Consider the following 19,929-nt stretch of genomic DNA (forward strand, 5'->3'; position numbering starts at 1 on the left):
TTTTGTGCGTGCGGTTCCGAAGGAGCCAAAGAGCTCCCAGACGCACAGCCTGACGGCTTGCCGGGGAAATTTTGTTATTTCCCAGCGATAAAAGGGCATCTACCGCAGGTGTCCGGGCTAAGAAGGAGGTCACGGAGAAGGCACAACTACCGCGTCAGTTCCCTGGAGCGCTGCTGTGATCTAAACAGCCCCCCACAGCCACCCCCCCCCCCCCCCCCCCCCCAAACACCAGGGATTCCCCTCCACTTCCTCCTCTACAAAGACCCGAGCTAACAAATTGGCCTAGTGAAGTAGCAGCCAGCGAGTTCGGTTTGGGAATAGTAAGCCCGGAGAGAGGCGACCACAGAGCTTCATTAAAAATTGATCCTGGAGCACGAACTATGTCGACTACTCACATTGCCCTGGTAAAGAAAGCACTCCTTTTGCTGAAATACGTAAGACTCGGTTCACACCACAAAATAACCCCAAACACACTTGTGAAAACCTCAACAGCACCATTTTCATTCCGCGAGCATCTCTGCTTTGTGCATGAACACTCACTGCTGTATCTTCCTGAGCAGGAGTTCCCTTTGCCAGCTGGCAGGATGCTTCCTTCCTCTGGTCCCGTTAGGGCACCAGGGCTGCTGCCAAATCAGGGGTTTTCTCAGCATCTGTATTTATGGAATATGCTTCCAACCTACTAATACAAATACACACACCTTGTGTGGTACATTTTATCCATTTTTTTCCAACAGCACATCACCAAGACTTTGATTTCTAATGCAAATTCAGCTCAGATCCCTCTCAGGATGTATTGCTACCAACAAAAATCAATGCCACCTAAAATCTACAAGCAATCTGCAGAACTGGAAAATTCAGCTCTTCTAGCTACACACTGTTCTTCATCCTCCTTTCCACGTGTGAACTGACTACCAAGTAGCTGCTATCTCTGTATTTATCACTTTGAACAAACCTCAGCCCTTCACCACATCTTCAACTGCCTAGTTAAAATTAGATGTTTTTTTCAGCCTGCACGTCGCCATGTGTTTGTTTTCTGTTCAAGTGTCAGCTTCTCCAGCTCAGAACTTGCATTGTTTCCGGAATTCTGTTTCAGTTTTACTTTGGCCAAGTACCTATTATCCTTGAATAACATTTCAAAACAAGGTAGGGTTTGGTGGTCGCAAGCCTGCAGCTTACGCTAAGGAGAAGGAAGGAAGGAGCCGACGGGCTCCTGTGGGTTCACTTAGTGATTCCCTGCAAAAAGGAAACTCCTCCCGCTGTTGGAGATTTGTTTTTCTGAGGATTCTTTGTGACAGAGTTAAACAAAGTACTCGGGAATCAACATAATTCGGGCCAGGCAGATTTCTCATTAAGTATTATGTTATCTTGATCAACTGCAAATTGTGAAGACATCTGAAATACTAATCTTAACACTGTTAACAGGGTTTTTTACGTGGAAAGTATGTTAATTCTGACAACAGCTATAGTCAAAGCCTGTTAATTATACCCTCAGCAGTAGCACAAACAATTACTGTATCTCCTTCATTTTCACAGAATATTTAATAAGTCGCTGGAGTGAGGTATTTTAGTAGAATGTGGTTCCTTTACGGAATACACCGGGGACCCTTTATTAGTGTAACTAGGAATCATTATAAAAACAAAACTCACCACTTCTGGTAAATCCCAGCAATGCATTCTGCCTTCAGCTTTTGCTTACTTGTAAAATTTCATAATTTACAGCGGGTCTCACAGTTAATTATGTAAGCAATAACACAGTGCAGCAGAGAGATAAAATGGCCAGCTGCCATCTTAACACACCTGCATTTCATATTAACGAACCTGCGTATCTCAGATTGCCTTACACACCAGACGTGTGGGAATCGCTTCATCCACACCAGTCATAAGGAGAGGCATGTTTTCCCATTTCTCCATGCTGTGTATTAAAATATTTAGCAGACTATAAACTAAGTTTGTTACATAAAAGCCTGAGCCTCCCCTTGAGAGATTTTCTAATCACCGGGAAGATCCGTAGACTTTATAATCAAAACCCAAGTCTGTGCGACTGAGACCCTTGGCTTTTGAGAACTTTGTATTACTGTATTTAAATAAAGATTCCCGGCCTGAAATAAAACTATAGGGGAACTCAAAAAGGCAAAACGATCACTGAAGGTAAGACCAGAGTTAAACAGCCTTATTTCCAAAAAAGAAGTCCTGCAGGCAAGGACTTTGCTTTCTGTGATTTCATTTTTCCACACAAATGTGCAAGGTACTGGTATTTAATGATGACATCCTTTGTTTCCGAATCAGACACAGTAAAACTTTACCCAATTTTATGCTGCAGGGACTGGGACATTAACTGTTACTACTGCTGTGCTGGGACTGTGCAATTAGATCCTGTGTGACCCCACAAAGCTTAGTCCTACCTGCAAAAGCCTCCAGGCTTCTCCCTTCCCAGAAGAACACTGGCTCAGCATAAGACATAAAAAGCAAAAATCACTAAATCACCCTGAGATCCAGCAGTAATTCACATCTTCCAACACCATATGCCCAAGCACAGAGAGCTCACGTTTTCTTAGCCTCTCATCTGAAATCCAACATGATCTCAGGCCAAAGCCTGCCTGCAGGCTAACATTACCACCAGCACATCTCTCTCTCCATCAATCAGACCATCCTATTTAACTCTAGTACAAATACCACTGAACATACTCATTCCTCAGCAGTCAGCCCACTCTGTAATGGTACTAGGGTCTTCTCAGGCCTTGCCCAGATACAGAATATTCACACTCTCCCTGCCCCCAGAGATGTAAGGATGGCACCTGAAAAGCAACAGAGCGGGGCTTCCATCTCCAAGGACTGGTAGCTCTGCAGAGTGTACTGATGCAGTCGCTGCTTTGTTCTGCCATCACTTTCCTCCAACGACATCCCCCTGTAAAAAGCAACCCGTGAGCAAAATTTCTTGCCACTGACTGAGGAGCAGAGTTGTTTCTGCCAGTGTGTATGGAGCAACATCTGCCTGCGAACAGCTGGCCCGCTGAAGCAAAGCTGGGGGGTAGTGCCTGCTGCTTGCAACAAGAACGCTCCTCGCAAACCTAAAGAAATAGTATTTAACTCACCAAAAGGAAAATCAGAAACACTTGGCATGAATGCACAGCATACAAACCAGCACTGGGCATGTGCTTAAAGCGACAAGCGCTGTCTGGAAAAATGACACTTTGCTAAATTGACAACTTAATGCTTTTACTTGCACAGCACGGCATGAAGAGTCACGAAGCAAGCTGATCCTGGCTCATGAGTCAGCAGCACTGAGAGATGGTGAGTTAGATTGAGCAAACACTTTCTCAAACGTTGGCTTGGAGAAGGTTGGCAGAATTTGTTATTAAATGCATCGGGCTGTGTGTGCCTTGCCACCCTTCCACGGATTACAAAACTGTGCTAAGAGTTACCAAGGCACACAGTGTGTTGCAACTGCATCTACACTATCAGTCTGCAATAAAGTCAATGTTCTTCAATCACATGAAAAGCACAGCCCCTCACCCAGCTATAGTTTTTGAATTAAAAAAAAAAAAGCCAGGTAGCTGAGAGCAATAAAATAAAGTCCATTTTAAACATTAATGCACAACCCAAGATGTGCTCTCAGTTACCTTTTACCTGGGTTGTCTTCAGAGGATTTAATCTCAGTGTTCACTGCTCTTCAAAATTCAATTTCAGAAAGGAAAACATATCAAACACAGACCTTATCTATTTCCATATTTTGCATAGACATGAAGGACTGAGAACCTTTGACTAGCAAATTTTGTTAAGGCACCTTAACAAGAGTAGCACTGTACCACGGTCTGACGAACAAGGTGACTGGGGGAGCTTCCCACAGTGACAGATAAAACTGTGTCTCTGACAAGCTCTATGAAAAAGTCAGCAAATTACAGTTCTTGTGTCATGACACCAGGTGACAGGCGATAGATTGCATTAATCAGAGCATCGAGTTTCGGAAAGACTCACTCCCATCTGAAATGGGGAGTGCAGTTGTGTATTTAGGGCACCGATTCATCCCCCCGCCCCCTTCAGTTCCTATGACTGCAAAGACAGCTGCAAGTATATTCTTATCCCAGAGGCTGTTTTTCATACTGACAGACTGAATCAGCTTATTTTACACAGAGGAAGAGATGTCAGTGTTTTTTCCTCATCTATCCTTTCCGAGGCTATTATTTGTCTTAGATTTCCTGGAGGCAAGCAGTGTGGCTGAGAGGGCTTTCATAGCACTGAATAAACAGCAGCTGGAGAACTGGGACAGGCAGTAGGAACCGTCCAACAACGCCTTGACAGCTAAGAGACTCTTTTAAAATATACCTTAGCCTTTAAATCTGTGCGAGATGGGTTATATCCATCTCCACCCAAACGGAGTTTCTTCACTGATGTGGAATGTAGCAGTTCATTTAGCAAAAGCAGCACCCAGGAGAAAGCTGGTGGCCGTCTGCTCCACAAGCAGTTTGTGCTGAAAGAAAATAGCTGAGATTCATGTGCCGTGGAAATTCTGAAATTCCACCCAGCAGGCAAACCTCCATCTTCTGGACTCTCTCTGTAGCATTCATTTACAGTTCCAGCACAAACGGGAGCCCAGATGGGATTTATTATATCATCTTTCCTAGAAAGTTCCTTCTCAGCGACTCAGAGTCAGCCACGGCCATCACTACCAAGAGTGATTACTTATTAGTTTTCAACGCTCCAGACTTTGGACGTTTCACCTTATCGATTGGAATTTTTTTATCCTCTACCTATGCATGAAAACTTCATTGTTTAAACATTCAAGAGAATATTTTGCTACCTTCATACAGGAACTTTTTAAATGAACTTACACCTCCCCAACTGTAAATCAGATGATGTATCCCAATAAACACCTGGAAGTTTATAGTGTTTTGAGTTGAAATCAGTCAAGGAGCACCTTGTTTCTGAAGGACATCATGAATTCCACCTCCATGGCATCAAAAGATTTACCACCCCCATCCCCATGTTTCAGGACCAAATTTCAAGTCCATGGTACACTTGCTAAAAAAAATTATCATATAAACCACTGATAAGCACATGCTTGCTAAAAGACCTTTTACACTTGAAAACAATGTCAAGAACTTGTTATCACGTTGGGAGAGGCTGGACTATGACGATTTCCTAACAATGACAACGCAGAGAATGGAGAGATAATGCTGCTGTTTCCAGCCAAGTCACACGCTAAAAACCGGTCAATACTGTCTGGTCCTGGCTGGCCAGCACAGAACACAGCGCCGCCGGGTTACTATTCACTCAGTAATAGCCACCCAGCTCTAGCCTTGGTATTTTTGACCCAAAGAGTACCCAGCATTTTTGGTTTCCTTTTAAACAGCCATTTTAAGGGACCAGAAGTATGCACATGGAGCCACCAGCAAAACTTTTCATTCTTGGTACAATTTTCTAAAGGCATTACCTTCTCAGTTTGCATCTTCTGAAGCCAACGGGAACTGACACGATCAGCATCTCGCAGAACTAATCCCGTTACAGTTCAGTTCTGCAAGATCTGAGAGTCCTGAAGCGCCCGCAGAAAAGAATGATGCTCGACATCCATTTAAGGTTGATGCTGCCGTTCCTTAGGGGACAGCACAAGAGATGAGCAGCTCAGATGCCAACAACAACGTGCTGGTCAGTGCAGCACAGTTTGATCCCTACTGCAGCACTGCATTTTGAGCAACAGTTATTCTCACAAGGTACATGTGCATACTCCAACTCACTTAGCAGAGGTGCTTCCAGACCGATCTGAATTAGACTACCTTGAAGCTTAACTGTATCAAAATAAGAAAACCAACCATGTTCTGTAGAGTTCCTAGCTACTGAGGATGCAAAACTCTTGAATCCTTTTTGCACGGTTCCTGCTGAATCATGCTTGAAGGGCAGACAGATAAAGTTGTAACACGTCACAAAGCTTTTTAGACATTTTCAGTTCAGATAGGTTAAAGGCTGAGACTAGCAAGCTCTTTAAAATGCCAGGCCTTTTCCTTCTGTTAGTATCAGATCGCAACCATGAGACAATTAAAAAAGAATCCTTGTCTGTCCACGCCTTGCTTGGCTCTACTCTGGTTATCTTTCTGTCCCAGCTGCGCAGTGGTTTCTGACTTACACGATGCATTCATTACATGTGCCTCAGCAGTATTCTTCTCCTTTAACATGTCCCCGGCCCAGTTACCGACTTCACAGCTGAGTATTGGTTTCCTCTTTGTCCCTGTGAATTAGCTGCAGAGCACTAAAGAGAAACAAGTGATCAAACACAATTCTTTGGCTAGGTTGGGAGGCTGCAGGCTGTGCAAAGAACAGAAACTGCAGTGTTCCCACTGCTGAAAGGCTGTTCTAAAGCTACCCAAGATTTCTATCAGGGGCTCAACAAGCACCAAATTCACCAAACTAAGCAGTTAGCATTCAACATTCCCTACAGACATCTGGACGCAAGTAGTAAGCAGGGATCTCACAGCCTGATTCAACACCAGGCAGTTCTGCAGTCTTCTAGACCTCATCCTTTCCATTCCCACATCACCACACATGGATTTTGTGCCAATTTGATACAGCATTAGGGGTACTGGGCATCACTCGAGTGGTCGCACTCTCTCATATACCCTGGACAGAGCCATGCTCCAAGCTTGGACTGAAACAGCGCTGCAGAACTTAGCCAAGGGCACCTGACACGGCACACAGCTGGACATGTGCTGCACGCTTCACCAAAATCACTTCCCCAAGCCCCATGAGCTTCAGCCACAAAGGAACATGCTTCTACAGGAAGCTCAAAATAAAAAGGTTAAGAAGAAAAACTGAGTTAAAAGTTTTATTCATTCAACATCTCACATTACAAATATTTAAAAATTATATGCATACTGGTATAAATAGTCATTTGCAAACTATTTAATAACATTAATTTTCACTAGCACTTCAACAAATGAACTCTTTAAAAAAAGTAACTTGTGTTATATAACTTAGAGTAGAACATACAAAAATATGAACTTAAACGTGAAAATGACTTTAATAAAAAATGAATTACCCTTATTTAAAATGCTATAATAAATACTACAACCTCCCCATACACAGTAAAAACTATATGGAAATTCAGCCAAGTAGTACAATTAACTGACATACTTAAATAACTTTTCCTTCTGATAATATGAGCAATACAGTGGGGGAAAAAACATATTAGGGATTAGTAAAAACTAGACACCCACTTGCTAAAAGTTTCACTTCCAAAAAATATAACAAAAAAATCTGATGAAAATTATAAAAACTAATTATACTTTAAAATTTAAAAATATAAAAAATAAAACAGTTGAATACAATATTGTCCCAATTCTTACAATGCTATCACAGTAGCTTTAAAATAAGATAATAAAATAAAGCAAATGACCAAAACCTTTTATTCCATATTTTTAAAAATAATCTCAAATTTACATTAGTAGAAAGATTGATTTCTGATTCTTTTCTTTAGAAACACCAGCAAGAAAGAGGATTTACTAGAACAGTAGAAAATGACATTTTTAAATGTCTGCAATTAAAAACAAAGAATTACACTGCAAAGATCTTCCAGAAGTCTGAAATAGGTATTGCACATAACTTGAAGTTAACTTGCCACGATTCATCACATTCAAGTTTTAAATCACCTTTTAACAGAAGGCTTTAACTCTTCAAAAACAAAAGGGGTGAATTATCAAGTCTTTCCAACAGCATCCTTATAAAACGCTAAATTCATTCACTGCAAGTTTTAAATTTGCATTCTGCAGAGGTCTGTGTATGGAGAAGTATATACTATACCAAAAAGCACGGGCAGTGGGGTTCCTTTACATATAAAATAATCAGAAACACTTTATTTTACATTGCAAAAATAACCATGTAATTACTCTGTAACTACATTGTAAGTACATGGCCAGTGCCATGCTAGTGTGATAAAACTACATGCGCATTAACCCCGTTGCCGATTGAAGTGATACCCTAAGACCGGTAACCCGACTGCCTGTCGGCTGTGAGTGGAGCTACACGGTAACCCCAGCCACAAACCCCAGGCAGCCAGAAGGACACGTCGTCACTACTTAAGTACAGAGTAATGTATATAATTGTTTATGCCCTGTAAATCGAAGTGTAACCAAATAATCTGTAAACACGCTTGTCACACAATCACAAGTGAATATTAGTAGAATAACAATTTCTTACATTAGTCATGCATACTAACATTACATGCCTGCCACCTAGCAGGCTCTCTTTTATTCTTTAAATATAATTTAAAAGAGCAGACACATTTCTGCATCAAACACCTAACATCAATTTTTATTAATATTAAAAATGGCTAAACATTCACCAAAAACGTCTGCATTTGTGTATAATTTTTAAAAACTTAGTAAGAAGCGGTAGACAATTTTGATGTTTCTTTACTTTTAAATTTCTACACTATATTTATGCATTTAAATTTCATGGGTCTAAAGACAGTGTCATTTGTCACTTTCATGCTTTTCTTCTTTAATTCTCAACTTTACATATACTATTTCTTAAATTATATGTACACCAAATACCTGGTGCTGGGCTAAGATGTTTAAGCAACATGCTTTCTTTTCTCTGCAGATTCTAAAATAGCATTGCCAGTGCACAACATCCATAATTCAAAATGTATGCAGAGCACTGAAATGTATAAAAAGCAGAATATAAGAAAATAAAATTTATTAAAATTATTTATATTAAAAAATGAAGTATATGAAGATCTCTCAGTAATAAAAGTACAAAAAGCTACTCTTTGCAATATGAAAAATTGAGGTATTGCATAAAGAGATATCCCGTCAGTGAAAAGTGTGCCTAAAAATGCTCACTGTTGGAAAAACAAGATATACAAAAGTAGTGCATAACAAATATACATTATGTGCATGACAAAATAAGTTAGCTACAAAAACACTGTACCGAAATTCAGCAGGTCATGTACAAAGGGAAAATTATTATTCAAAGCTAGTTCTCAAACAGTGTTATTTCTTGTAATGGTAACCCATCTCACCTGTTTACTGGGTAGGATCGGCACAACAGCACACCCCAAGCCACCTACAAGCATTAAAAAACTTAAAGGAACATTCCGACTATAATTATGTACTTCAGAGAAAAAAAAGTCCCTGACAATCTACACAAGAGCACTCTGCATTTGCATTACTGTTGTCAATATTTTCAGGGATTTCATTAAAAGCAGCTCCCTTTCTATACTTGACTAGTAGACAGCAAATGTCTCCATTTTGACCTTTGGAACTTGGTACGGTATAGTTCATTAAAGCCTGTATTGAAAATAAAAACTGCTTCTCATAAAGATAATCTGGGCTGCGGGGAGGGGATGAACGGGGCCGACAAGGGCTTGTCACGGAGCAGATGTTTTCCAAGCAGTGCTGAGGCAAGTCTTTGGTTTGAGAGGATCTAGGATGGTACCGTGCCGCTCGGGCAGCTCAGAAGATTGCCACTAAAACTGTTTGTTTGCACACTGCTAAATAATCATTTGAGAAGTTGGCCAGGGCATTGGTTCAAAAGTAACAAAAGCAATTTTCAGAACTACTCCTTCACTCAACTGTTTCAAACTAAACCCCTGCACCCACTCTTTATCATTCCATTAACATGTACTGTGTTAATGCTTCTCACGGTAGAACTTCTTTATAATAAAGCAGGCATTAACTTCGCAACGTTGGCACTTCAAATACCTGTCTGTCTGTCTGTCTCTCCTCATATTAAGTTCTGAAGAGGTGGAATCTTGGTTGGGATTCTTTCTACAGCAAGAGTAAGAAAGGCATACACACGCTTGCACCATTTCATGGGCAAACTCAGAATACGGCGCAAAACCAGACTTGGAAACTACTTAGGTTCACGCCTTCTGTGGCAACTAAGTCTGGGGATATTTAAAACCAACTTTACACCCGAGATGGGAAAGCAATAAGCAGCCAATTTTAGTTTGTGTGACACAATGGAATATCAAAACTTCAGTAAAAATCAGTGATATCCTTGAGGTATCTTTAGGTTTTCTACTTTTTCACGTCAAAATGGAGAGCAAAGGCTGGCCCCTGATTAATGTTAGTATATTAGGATATAGAGTTATATATAGCCATCAAAAATAAAAATCTATATATTTATCCTTCAGGAGAGGAAATGCCAGTTAACTAGTTGTCATTACTCTAGCTTTGGTAGGATTTCTAGGGCTGTAACCAGACAATTGAGTTCTCTTAAAGAAAAAAAAAGTGCACTCCCCCCTCAGTAGTAACTTTACTCCTTTTACATTCAGAAATTCTTAAAATGTAATCATTTTGATGAAAATATAGTAAGCTCTGCCTATCTCATTAGTAATTTGGATGTGGGTGGTAGTCAGAGGCACGGTCAAATACACGCCGAGCTAAAATTTCAGCCTCAAAACCCTTAAGAGATTTCTTAAAAAGATCAGTATTATAATGCTGCTTCAACTTTGCTCATGCATTTTTGTTGCTTTAAACATGCTCTTTCCTGTTGGTAGGTAAATGCTAACTTCATCTGTTGCTGGAAAAATCTGAAGTGAAAACAAAAAGAGAGGCAAAAAACAGGCTTCCCTGGGGGAAAAGTGTCAGAACAGACCGATAGTGTTATCGTTACACGGTTATTTTAATAAAAGTATTCCTATGTTCTTTATTAACAATAATTTAATTAAAAAACCAAAATACTCTATTGTTTCAATTATCTTTTCTTAATATTTTTCTCTCCTCTAAGAAAATGTTGCATGAAATTAAGTGTTCTCTCGATAGTAAAGACAAGAGAATGCAACTCACTTGCAACGTTATCAATACGAAAAGGAGTTCCCAATACAGTTTTCAATGACAAGATTCTACAAAATACCCATATTATAGGTCATTCTTTCGTTGTACTATTGTTAAATTACAGACTACTACAAAAGGACATGCTATCTTGAAGAGAAAGGGTAGGGTGGGGAAGGGGCGATCAGGATAACAGAAGAGTGCACTTAATTTGAGGCCTGCATATGAGCACTGCAGTGATCGTTTAGTTCCAGCGGAATGAAATATGTCTTGGGCGATCTCCTCCCTCCTTCACCAGGGGCTTGTGGAATTCCCTGCCAGCGCGTGAATGGATAGCAGCCCAGCAATATTCACAGTAATACTGCAGACAGGTAACATTAGCACAGAAAAATGGAGCAAATTTTCCACCGCAACGGGCCCCCTGACATTCATCACAAAGCTGATCATCCAAGACATATGGCTTAACTTCCACCTGCATTCAGAAAACAAGAAGAGCATTTACAAATCTTAGTAACAATGTACATCATGACAATTCCACCTTATTTACTCGCTGTGTTCCAGCAGGATTTCGATCTCAGTTCTCTAAGTAGGGAACATCACACTCAGGAATTTTCCCCCTCATTACACACAGTCATTGTCATTAAACACCCCAAACTAACTTGACAACACTGCTCCTGCTGTCGCTGTTCTCCCCGATCCTTAAAAACACCCCAGAAACTAATGCTGACCATCAGTATCACACATGCTGTCACTGATTTACAGAAAGGACCAATCAACCTATTGTTACAGAACTGGCAGGCAGATTCCCATCAAACCCCTGCCGAATTCTGGGGGTTTGCTTTTGCATATGGTGATGCACAATCAAGCTCCTACCCTTTCAGGTAGGAATGTAAACTATTTACACAACACTGTTAACTGCAGATTAAGTACACAGGTGGTCTGCAAATTTCAATGTCTGCATCTCCAACTTTAAAATACATCATTTATTATCTTAAAATACAACGTATTTGTTTTCTTTTTTTGTAGGCTAGTCCTCACAACAAAAGGAAACCTACCTAATCTTTGGGGGATTAAATGAGAAGCTTAAAACAGGACTCTGATGGCCACCTACACTGCTTGCATTGAGGATCTGATGATGAGCAGTAATTCAGTACAGCAGACAAGAAAGTAGAAGAAAAACTTCTTCAAGTTCTTAACTGATAATGACTCAGAGGAACTTACCAGCTGGTGCTCCAAGGATATATCTAGACCGCAACATCTGTAGGCTTCAAGCTTTTAATCTAGGCATTTGCATCCCAAAGTCAAGCCTGCTGTACTGTGGGCTACAAACCCCTGCTCCCAGTACTCCAGAGCGCTTTCTCTGTGACAGCAGGGCAAAGCTTGCTGCTCTCAGTATCTGAGCTGGCTACAGCACAGCTCGTTTAGACATGTCTCTGTGTTTAAATCGCAACTGCAGCACTGCCATCCCCTAAAGGCTCAGTTTCACCTCAAAACCAGTAATTACCTCCACTCCCATTCCTTTATTCCATAGAACTGTCAAAGGTCCATGGGACATCTCAGAAGTGCAGCATAAAACTTCACATTAAAAAAAGTACAGGTATAAGCTCTAGTTATGTGCTCTAGGCACGTTTGTGAGCCTTCTCTGAAGCTCATTTAGTTAGGTCTTTTCACAAACATTTCCAAATACCCATACTGTGACTGGTGTCTCTACTGTTATCTTTGCATGTGGCTTAGGGATGCTCCTGTCTATCTCACAAACCTCTGAGGTACACCAGCTCATTCCAATAAGGGCATTCACAACTCCCTGTGTTTTTCAACTTGCTCAGTTTTATCCCAGTTCTCACAGAACACTGCAGTAGCTTGATGCCGTTTGTGCTTATAGTACATACACTTGGGAGACAGTACAGCAGCCTTTTTGGCCTCAAGTCTTTCTCCTCTTCCACTGCAAACACCCTTCCATACCAACTCAGAAGAATGAAACTGTAGAAGAGCAGAGGCAGACAAATATTTACAACACCACATTCTCCCTTCATCTCCTAGTTTGCTATACAGCTTGAGGATGAGTATTCATTGGTGAGTGTCATCTCCCACAAGCTCCAAGAGGAGAACCTACAAATATGCCACACATGCCTCCTTATCATGGGAACTCTGCTGCCCTAGTATGTCTGCTCAGAGGCTGAACGACAGCCCAGGTAATGACACCTCTGCTTGCTCTAGCCTGTTAGTGCAGCACTGGGTTTTGTGCAAGTTTGTAACCCACAGATAGCAGAGTCCTCAGCACATTTATGCAGCGTATGCTGAAAAGCACGTGCCAAATACGGCCTGCAGCTGTCACCTGTGCTAGGTGTATCGAGGTTTGCCAGCTGCAGAGAAAGAGCTGAAACTGCAGTGAGTTTGTCAGGCACGCTCAGGGTGGCTGCCCTCAGCAGCATCTCTGCAGTGCGGGTGCTGCAGGCCACTGAGAGCTTTGTGTTATCTCTCTGAAAGGCTCACCCCTTATCAGCTCCTCCTTGCCTCATTTTACAGGAAATCCCTTCTTGTTGCTAATTTTATTTTTACAGAAAAAAAGTTACTAGGAAAAGTTATTAATAAAAGTAGTATTGACACTATTGCACTTTTCTATGTCTCAAGCACCCAAGCCCTCTTGTAATGAACCCCCTGAGCACTTACCTCCCCACATTTCTACTTAACTGCATACAAAATGGGGAAATAGGAGGAGTGGGAGGAAAGAAGGAAGGGGAAATAGATTGCAAAATCTTTGCTAGAGTTCAGAAGTACTTGCTTAAATTTGTAGTCCCACCAGCTTCAATGGACCTATTCACCCAAGTGTCTGCTTATGCAAGCAGAAGTTGCACAAGGGTGGCCCAAATTATTTGTTCAAAGCCGTACAGAACTTATTTCAGAGCCAAGATTAGAACAAAGACATTCCAGTTAACCAGCCCACAGTCCAACTGTTGTTACAATTCTTCTACCCAAGCTTTATAGCCAAAGCAGAAGTGAAATGATAATCCAACAATCAGTCAAGTTTGGGGTTTTTTTTCTCTGTAGTAATTATAAAATTAAAATCAGTAACAACAGTCATGTAAAAAAAATCCAGAGACAAAGTGTGGATTAGACAGAATGGCATATGCAGGGATCTGAGTTTCTCAAAATTGTGGCCCGAAGATCACTGTAATCAGCAAAGTTACATTTTATATAGATGAGAGGGCAGAGGCAAGCAAACTACAGATCCTTTTGGCATATTCTTTTGACGTGTAATAATGAAGGAATAAAATAGCCAAATACAGCCTTTTACATAAGCTATGGAGGATGACTGTGAGGCTGCAATGCACGCTAACAAGTTTACAGGGCTTTACTCTGATGCTCTTTACGAACACCCAGCAGACAATGTGTAACACTAAGGCCAGAGTCTGCCCAATCTCTCAAAAGATGAAGAGCAAGAGTAAGAACTGCTCCATCCTTGGCAGATACCTTACTCCCTGACGTTATACAAACACTACAAGTGCAAATACTTGCAGTGGGAGTATGTGATGAGTACAGAATTCTTATAAAAGGGCAAGGCAGCTGACATGCTTCCCATTATGCTAAACAATTTGAGAAAGTCTGCTTCACAGTCGCCTCCCACGTTCCAGAAGCAACAGAAGCATACCACTCCTTCATTTCTATTCTGTGTTGTATCTAAGTGGCACAATCTAGCCCTAAATATGCAATTAATCTGATATAACATTTACAGTCTTCACAATGACACACATTTACATGGAAAAGCATTTCTAGAGAAAGCACTGAACAAAAATAGAACATGCTTGAAGACCTTACCCGTTTATCTATCTCTCCATGCTGCAGCTGAACAAAGCGAGCACTGATAGCAGCTATGTAACTCTGTTGATTAGAAAATGCAACCCGCCCAGCTCCTTTTGGGTACTTCAGCTCAGGGTCTGTGTCAATTCCAGCATAGCACACCCCTCCATACAGCCGATCCATTATCATCGCGAGTTCCACTAAACCAGAAAGGAAAACAAACAGTGGTGTAGGCTTGGCAATTTTTTTTTTCCTAAAAGCACCAAATTAATCAGTCCTTTTGTATTTATGTCCCCCAAAATAAGTGTCAAGAACACTTTATACTTCCCTTGCTGAAATAACTTATTTCCCCCCGTTGCTCCCCAAATCAGGCTGCATATTCAACACGCCCAGTGCTGCGAAGGCGCAGTGTACCTGCTCGCAAAGGCCGAGGAACACCACCAACAAAAATGGTTTTTCGTGGGTCAAGAGGCTGTGAACCATCCATAACAAAATCACTATCACTAAGGTTCCAAGGCCGGATCTGAACCTATGGACAAAAAGCCTTTTTTTTTTAACCATTCACAATTCAAAGTATCTCAGTAATATAAATTAGAACAGTGTCCTACAAAGAAGAAAACCTCTTACATGGCTGTACTTTCTAAACTCTTTTTTTTTACTCATTCAGCAATCATTTCTCTAAATCAAATGGCAAGAAGCTCTGTTAAGACAGACCACTTGATCATAGAACATTTCACCACTTCCTTGTTACCCAAATTTCTGGGAAAAAGAACTCACCCTCTATTTACACATGTACTTAATCGTGACCAAATGTACTGTATGAACCGCGTCGGTACATACGTATCTATGCTACCCGCGTGGCTCTAGCCCACTGTGAGTGCTAGACTAGTGTTATCTCCATGCAGCAGGCTCCAGTGAGCAAAGTTACTATGCAAAACTAGCTGCTTTGTATTTGCCTTCAGCTGGCCATATTTGAAGTACAGGAATATAGCAGAAGTCTGTCCAACTATAAACAGATTCTCATCAGCCCTCCCAAACCATTTGTTCTAATACATTACAGTTCAATGCCACATGATGGTTTTTGGATTTAATTTGTCTCTATCAAACACATCACATGCACCACAAAGACAATATGAATTCTACATTTTATTCGATAAACTACCTGTCTGGAAAAAATATTTATTACATCAGCAATGGTGAAATTCAGCAAACCTTTCTGTTAAAAAATATTAATTGTAACCAGGCTAAAAACCTTCATAATGTATAGTTTAAAAATAAGTAAGTTGGTTTTCTCTTTGAGAGGTTAATTTGACACCTTAAAGACATTTAAACATTAGCACTCTGAAGAGAGAAAAAAAGCAAAAAAGGCATCTGAAGAGAACCCTTTCTGGCTATCAAACAGGAATTGTGCAAGCCCTGACAATTCTACCTACCGGTTTGTCTTTGATAGTGGGGCTGGAAACACAAAGATAGAGCTTTCCATCTTCTTCAATACACGCATCAATCAGCGCCTGCACAGAGCTTTCATCTTGGAAAAGCAAAAATGCATATCCTGCAAAAGGGAAAACAAACACAACTTCTCTTGTCTATCTGCCTATAGGATAACAACTTAACCCAGAGTTACACCTGGCACCATGTCACCGTGCTACCATACAGAAAGGGACAGTCCTGAAGACACTCACACATGCTTACAACCCAGCATTCTGCAAGTCCTCAGCAGGGACATGAAGGAAAGCAGGGAGCTTGCTGATCAGCACTCTTTCTCCTCATTTCCTTTGAAAAGGATATGGCAGCAATATGAACTGAAGTCACAGCTGTAGAGGCAAACCTGCCAGGAGCATTTAGTCCCTTCAAAGAGGGCTAGTCTTGACTATTATAACAAAAATTAATAATATCAGGGGAGAAGAGTGGAATAAAGTAAAACCAGAAAGGAACAATTATTTTAATGCAAAATAATTGCAAAGGCACTTTCTAAATTCCACCAGTTTATAATTACCCCAAGCATTCCACTTCTCCCCCCCACCCCAAACAGCAGTCATTTCACAAAAAACATGTGTAAAATGGAGTTTTATAAAGAAAAAATCCTTCTAAAAGCTCCCATGTTATCAGTTATCAGGTATTTACCTTTAGGAGGAAAATAAGATTTGCTCTCTGCCTTATGTGGCCAGTCTACAATCAAAGGTCCAAAGCGACGAAAGCTAGCAGTGATCTCATCTGTAGAGAGAGAATGGAAAAGGCACAAATTGAAAGTAAACTAAACTGAACGGAAGACATTTGAAGAACACTGTTTTAAGGTAAGTCCATCCCATAAATAAATCTTCTGTGACCCTAAAGGTTCAGCAGCTCATAGCGATACTTAGTAGTCGATGGGTAATCTTTATGACAAGTCAGAACACACATTAGAAAACATGACAGGTGAAAGATTGAGCTTTCCTTTCTACTGATGATTATAAACAAAAGCTCATAACCCATAATTCACAGAAATGGAGCCACTGCATCGATGTAGCTATAATGACCCAACTTCAACTATTCTCCCACAAGAGTTTTAGACACAAATTGCTGACTTGCTAGAAAGCAATCAGCTCTGCCAATCTGCCTTGTAATTGCAGAAATAATAGAAAGACCCAGCCTTGCCTGTTCATACCACGTGCCAGTGCCACACGTGCAAACGGTACCGAAGTGTGACCCCGAACTACCACAGAGTAAACTTGCAGGGCACAGTTATGTAATTTTATAGGAGAGATGACAAGAACATTTTACTGTATCAAGAAGCAATCCTTGCATCCATTTCAACACTGCCTTTGACCTCAAATTACTGGTATAAATGTGCATATGCCAGTACTATACAAGTTTTCTGGCTGCAATTCTGTTCTCAAAACTCAGTGACCACTCCCTTTTCCTTCTCCACAAACACACTTATACCACTGCTAGCTAAAGTTCTCTGGAAAAGATATTTTTCTTTAAAAAAACTGAAGCAAAAAGAACAAACTTCACATTGCTGGAGCATCATCTCCACTGGCACACTGCTCAGCTGTACGCTGTGTATGGTATCACGGGGCTCTCAATACCAGCACGCCGTTAGGTGTTCTCATACACAGTTTAGAGGATCTTCCTCATCCTCAAATTGATTAAAGATCTTGAAAAGGTGTTATCAATTATGACTTTTTTTCAGTTTCTTTACACTCTTTGATGACATTGCTAATAAATAGCAACCGACAGCCCCCACTGTATTGACAGCTGCTCACTACAGAGCATCAGGAACACATACAGCAATGGCAGCGTGGCAGGGTTACATGCTGCTGAAGATGTAAACTAAGCAGAACAATACTTACTAGATACCTATTCTTAAAAACAGATCTCCAGAACAGGACTTAGCACAAATTTGATGTTGGGATATATGCATAAAATGCTTTCTAGAAACAGGATCAGAAAAACCTCAAAATCCAGCTGTGATATAGAGTTTGAATCATATACTCATTCTAATTCACACCTGCGATCTAACAAAAACAACTCTGAAAAATTCAAGCCACCCTCCCTAGCACAGGTCCAGGGAAGGTCCTGTTCTTCAATAACTAGGGTCTGCAGAGAACAAACTACCCATGTGCTCATCTACTTTTAAAACAACAAAGGTAACGAAACCCCTAAAACAACAAAGAAACAGAGACTGTAAGATCATTTTTCCTCTTGCAAATACCATGTTATGTTTGACCTTTTAATAGTAAAGTAGCTCTTGTGCTTGACATGAAGGCCAGGTTGTCACATCACAGCAGTATATGCTGCAGGGCATTATAATCGATTCCTCCCAACACAAAAAGTGAGTATTTAAATTATTCTGTGATTAAGAAAAAGCAACTTTTGAGATTTACAGTTGTTATACTTCTTTCAGCCACTATCCCAGTACCCTTGTACATACAGAATATGGAACTGGTGAAATGAAGTGTCACACTTGCATATATGTTTGGGGTTTCTCTTTAGTGACAACTGCAATATTCTACCATCTGGATCTGTATGATGGATCCACCACAAATTCTTGATGCCTCTCTGTAAGCAATTGCCTCTATACAGATTCATTCTCATCTGAATCCCCACCATGCACATGTTAGAAGCTACCACTGGACATAATCACTGCTGAAAACAACCTTTTCTCAGCATACACACACCAACAAAGAGCTATGACTCACTGCTATACAAACTTACTAAAGCTACAAGCAATACTTTTCCTACTACAGGCTTCTGGTGCCTAGTAAATGGCTGTAATGTATTTATGAATTACAACAGGCAATATTTACTTTTTTTTGAGCACGATGCCTTTTTTACACTGTAAATGTCAGTTAAACCTGTGGTAGCACAGGATTTAGCTCTTCAATGGCAGTACAATGCTATAGTCTAGACTAGCTTGAATTATCTCACCTTTGCCATGGACTAAAATCACTAACATGCAGAGGTCCATTTACATACAAAAGCTTTTCCACAATCACTCCTTAGCTAACAGACAAAAGGTTTCACACCACAGTTTTGTCATTAAGCCAGGAGGAGCTCTTCTGGGGAAGATTTTTCTGAGCCTACCTTCATCAATATCTGGTGGCAGTCCGCCCACAAAGACTTTACGGGAATAGCGTTCCACTCGTTCTCCATTCTGATGGGAGAAGCAGTGAGGTGATCCTAAACCACTGTGAAGAGTCTGATCCCCACGTCCATCATCCAGGAATCCGTCTTCCATTGGAAACAGTGAAGACTGACCTGAAGAGGGGGTTAAAAAAACAAAGAAGGAAAAAAAACATACTAACAGAACAAAGCACACGCTGCTTAAATATTTATTTTTAAAATGCACTAGTTGTTGCATCAGCAGTAGAACTGTTTGCAGTCTTCCCCTTCAATGAAGAGTTATGGTCTCAAATCCATATGAACCTTAGAAGTTTTCAGTATCATTCAAATAACTCAAATGCACCATTTCAGAGAAAAGGTGCCACCTGCTTCAGAACTGCACTACACACAAAACAGTACTTCTAATGGATGCTCAAGTTGACCATTTTCCAGAATACTTCGTGTTTCCAATTAGATTTCTTTTAAAAAGGTGTGAAAAAAGAAGAGAATATAAGCCAATTTTTTTTTCTGGGACTTTCCTAACAGCAGACACATCACTAAAATCCTACCCTGTATCAATATCCAGTGAACAGCTTCTTACAATGAGTAGATACAATTTCACAGTGTGGATGGGAAAACATGAATTCTACCAGCTAAATATATCACACATTTAAATTACCTGGTATCAAAACTTATCATAAACCACCCACATCTAAATAACAACAATAATCCTGATAAAAACAGGAAGACCCACTGCCATGTACTGCAAATGAAGACTGAA

At 40.5% G+C, this 19,929-nt stretch overlaps 1 protein-coding gene across 1 annotated transcript in view; it reads right to left on the minus strand.

The window, feature by feature from the left end:
* Nucleotides 1-10,154: 10,154 nt before the first annotated feature.
* The window catches only part of CPEB4 (cytoplasmic polyadenylation element binding protein 4), a 39,077-nt gene continuing 29,302 nt past the window's right edge, over nucleotides 10,155-19,929 (minus strand). The window contains exons 4-9 of the mRNA XM_084268458.1: nucleotides 19,131-19,304; nucleotides 16,689-16,778; nucleotides 15,998-16,116; nucleotides 14,979-15,093; nucleotides 14,583-14,764; nucleotides 10,155-11,238 (exon numbers count right to left, since the gene is read on the minus strand). Of these exons, the coding sequence (XP_084124584.1) occupies nucleotides 11,011-11,238; nucleotides 14,583-14,764; nucleotides 14,979-15,093; nucleotides 15,998-16,116; nucleotides 16,689-16,778; nucleotides 19,131-19,304 (908 nt within the window). The 3' untranslated portion in view covers nucleotides 10,155-11,010. The remainder of the gene's footprint in view (nucleotides 11,239-14,582; nucleotides 14,765-14,978; nucleotides 15,094-15,997; nucleotides 16,117-16,688; nucleotides 16,779-19,130; nucleotides 19,305-19,929) is intronic.

Source organism: Gallinula chloropus (genome assembly GCF_964237585.1).
Source record: "Gallinula chloropus genome assembly, chromosome: 10".
Classification (NCBI taxonomy): Eukaryota; Metazoa; Chordata; class Aves; order Gruiformes; family Rallidae; genus Gallinula; species Gallinula chloropus.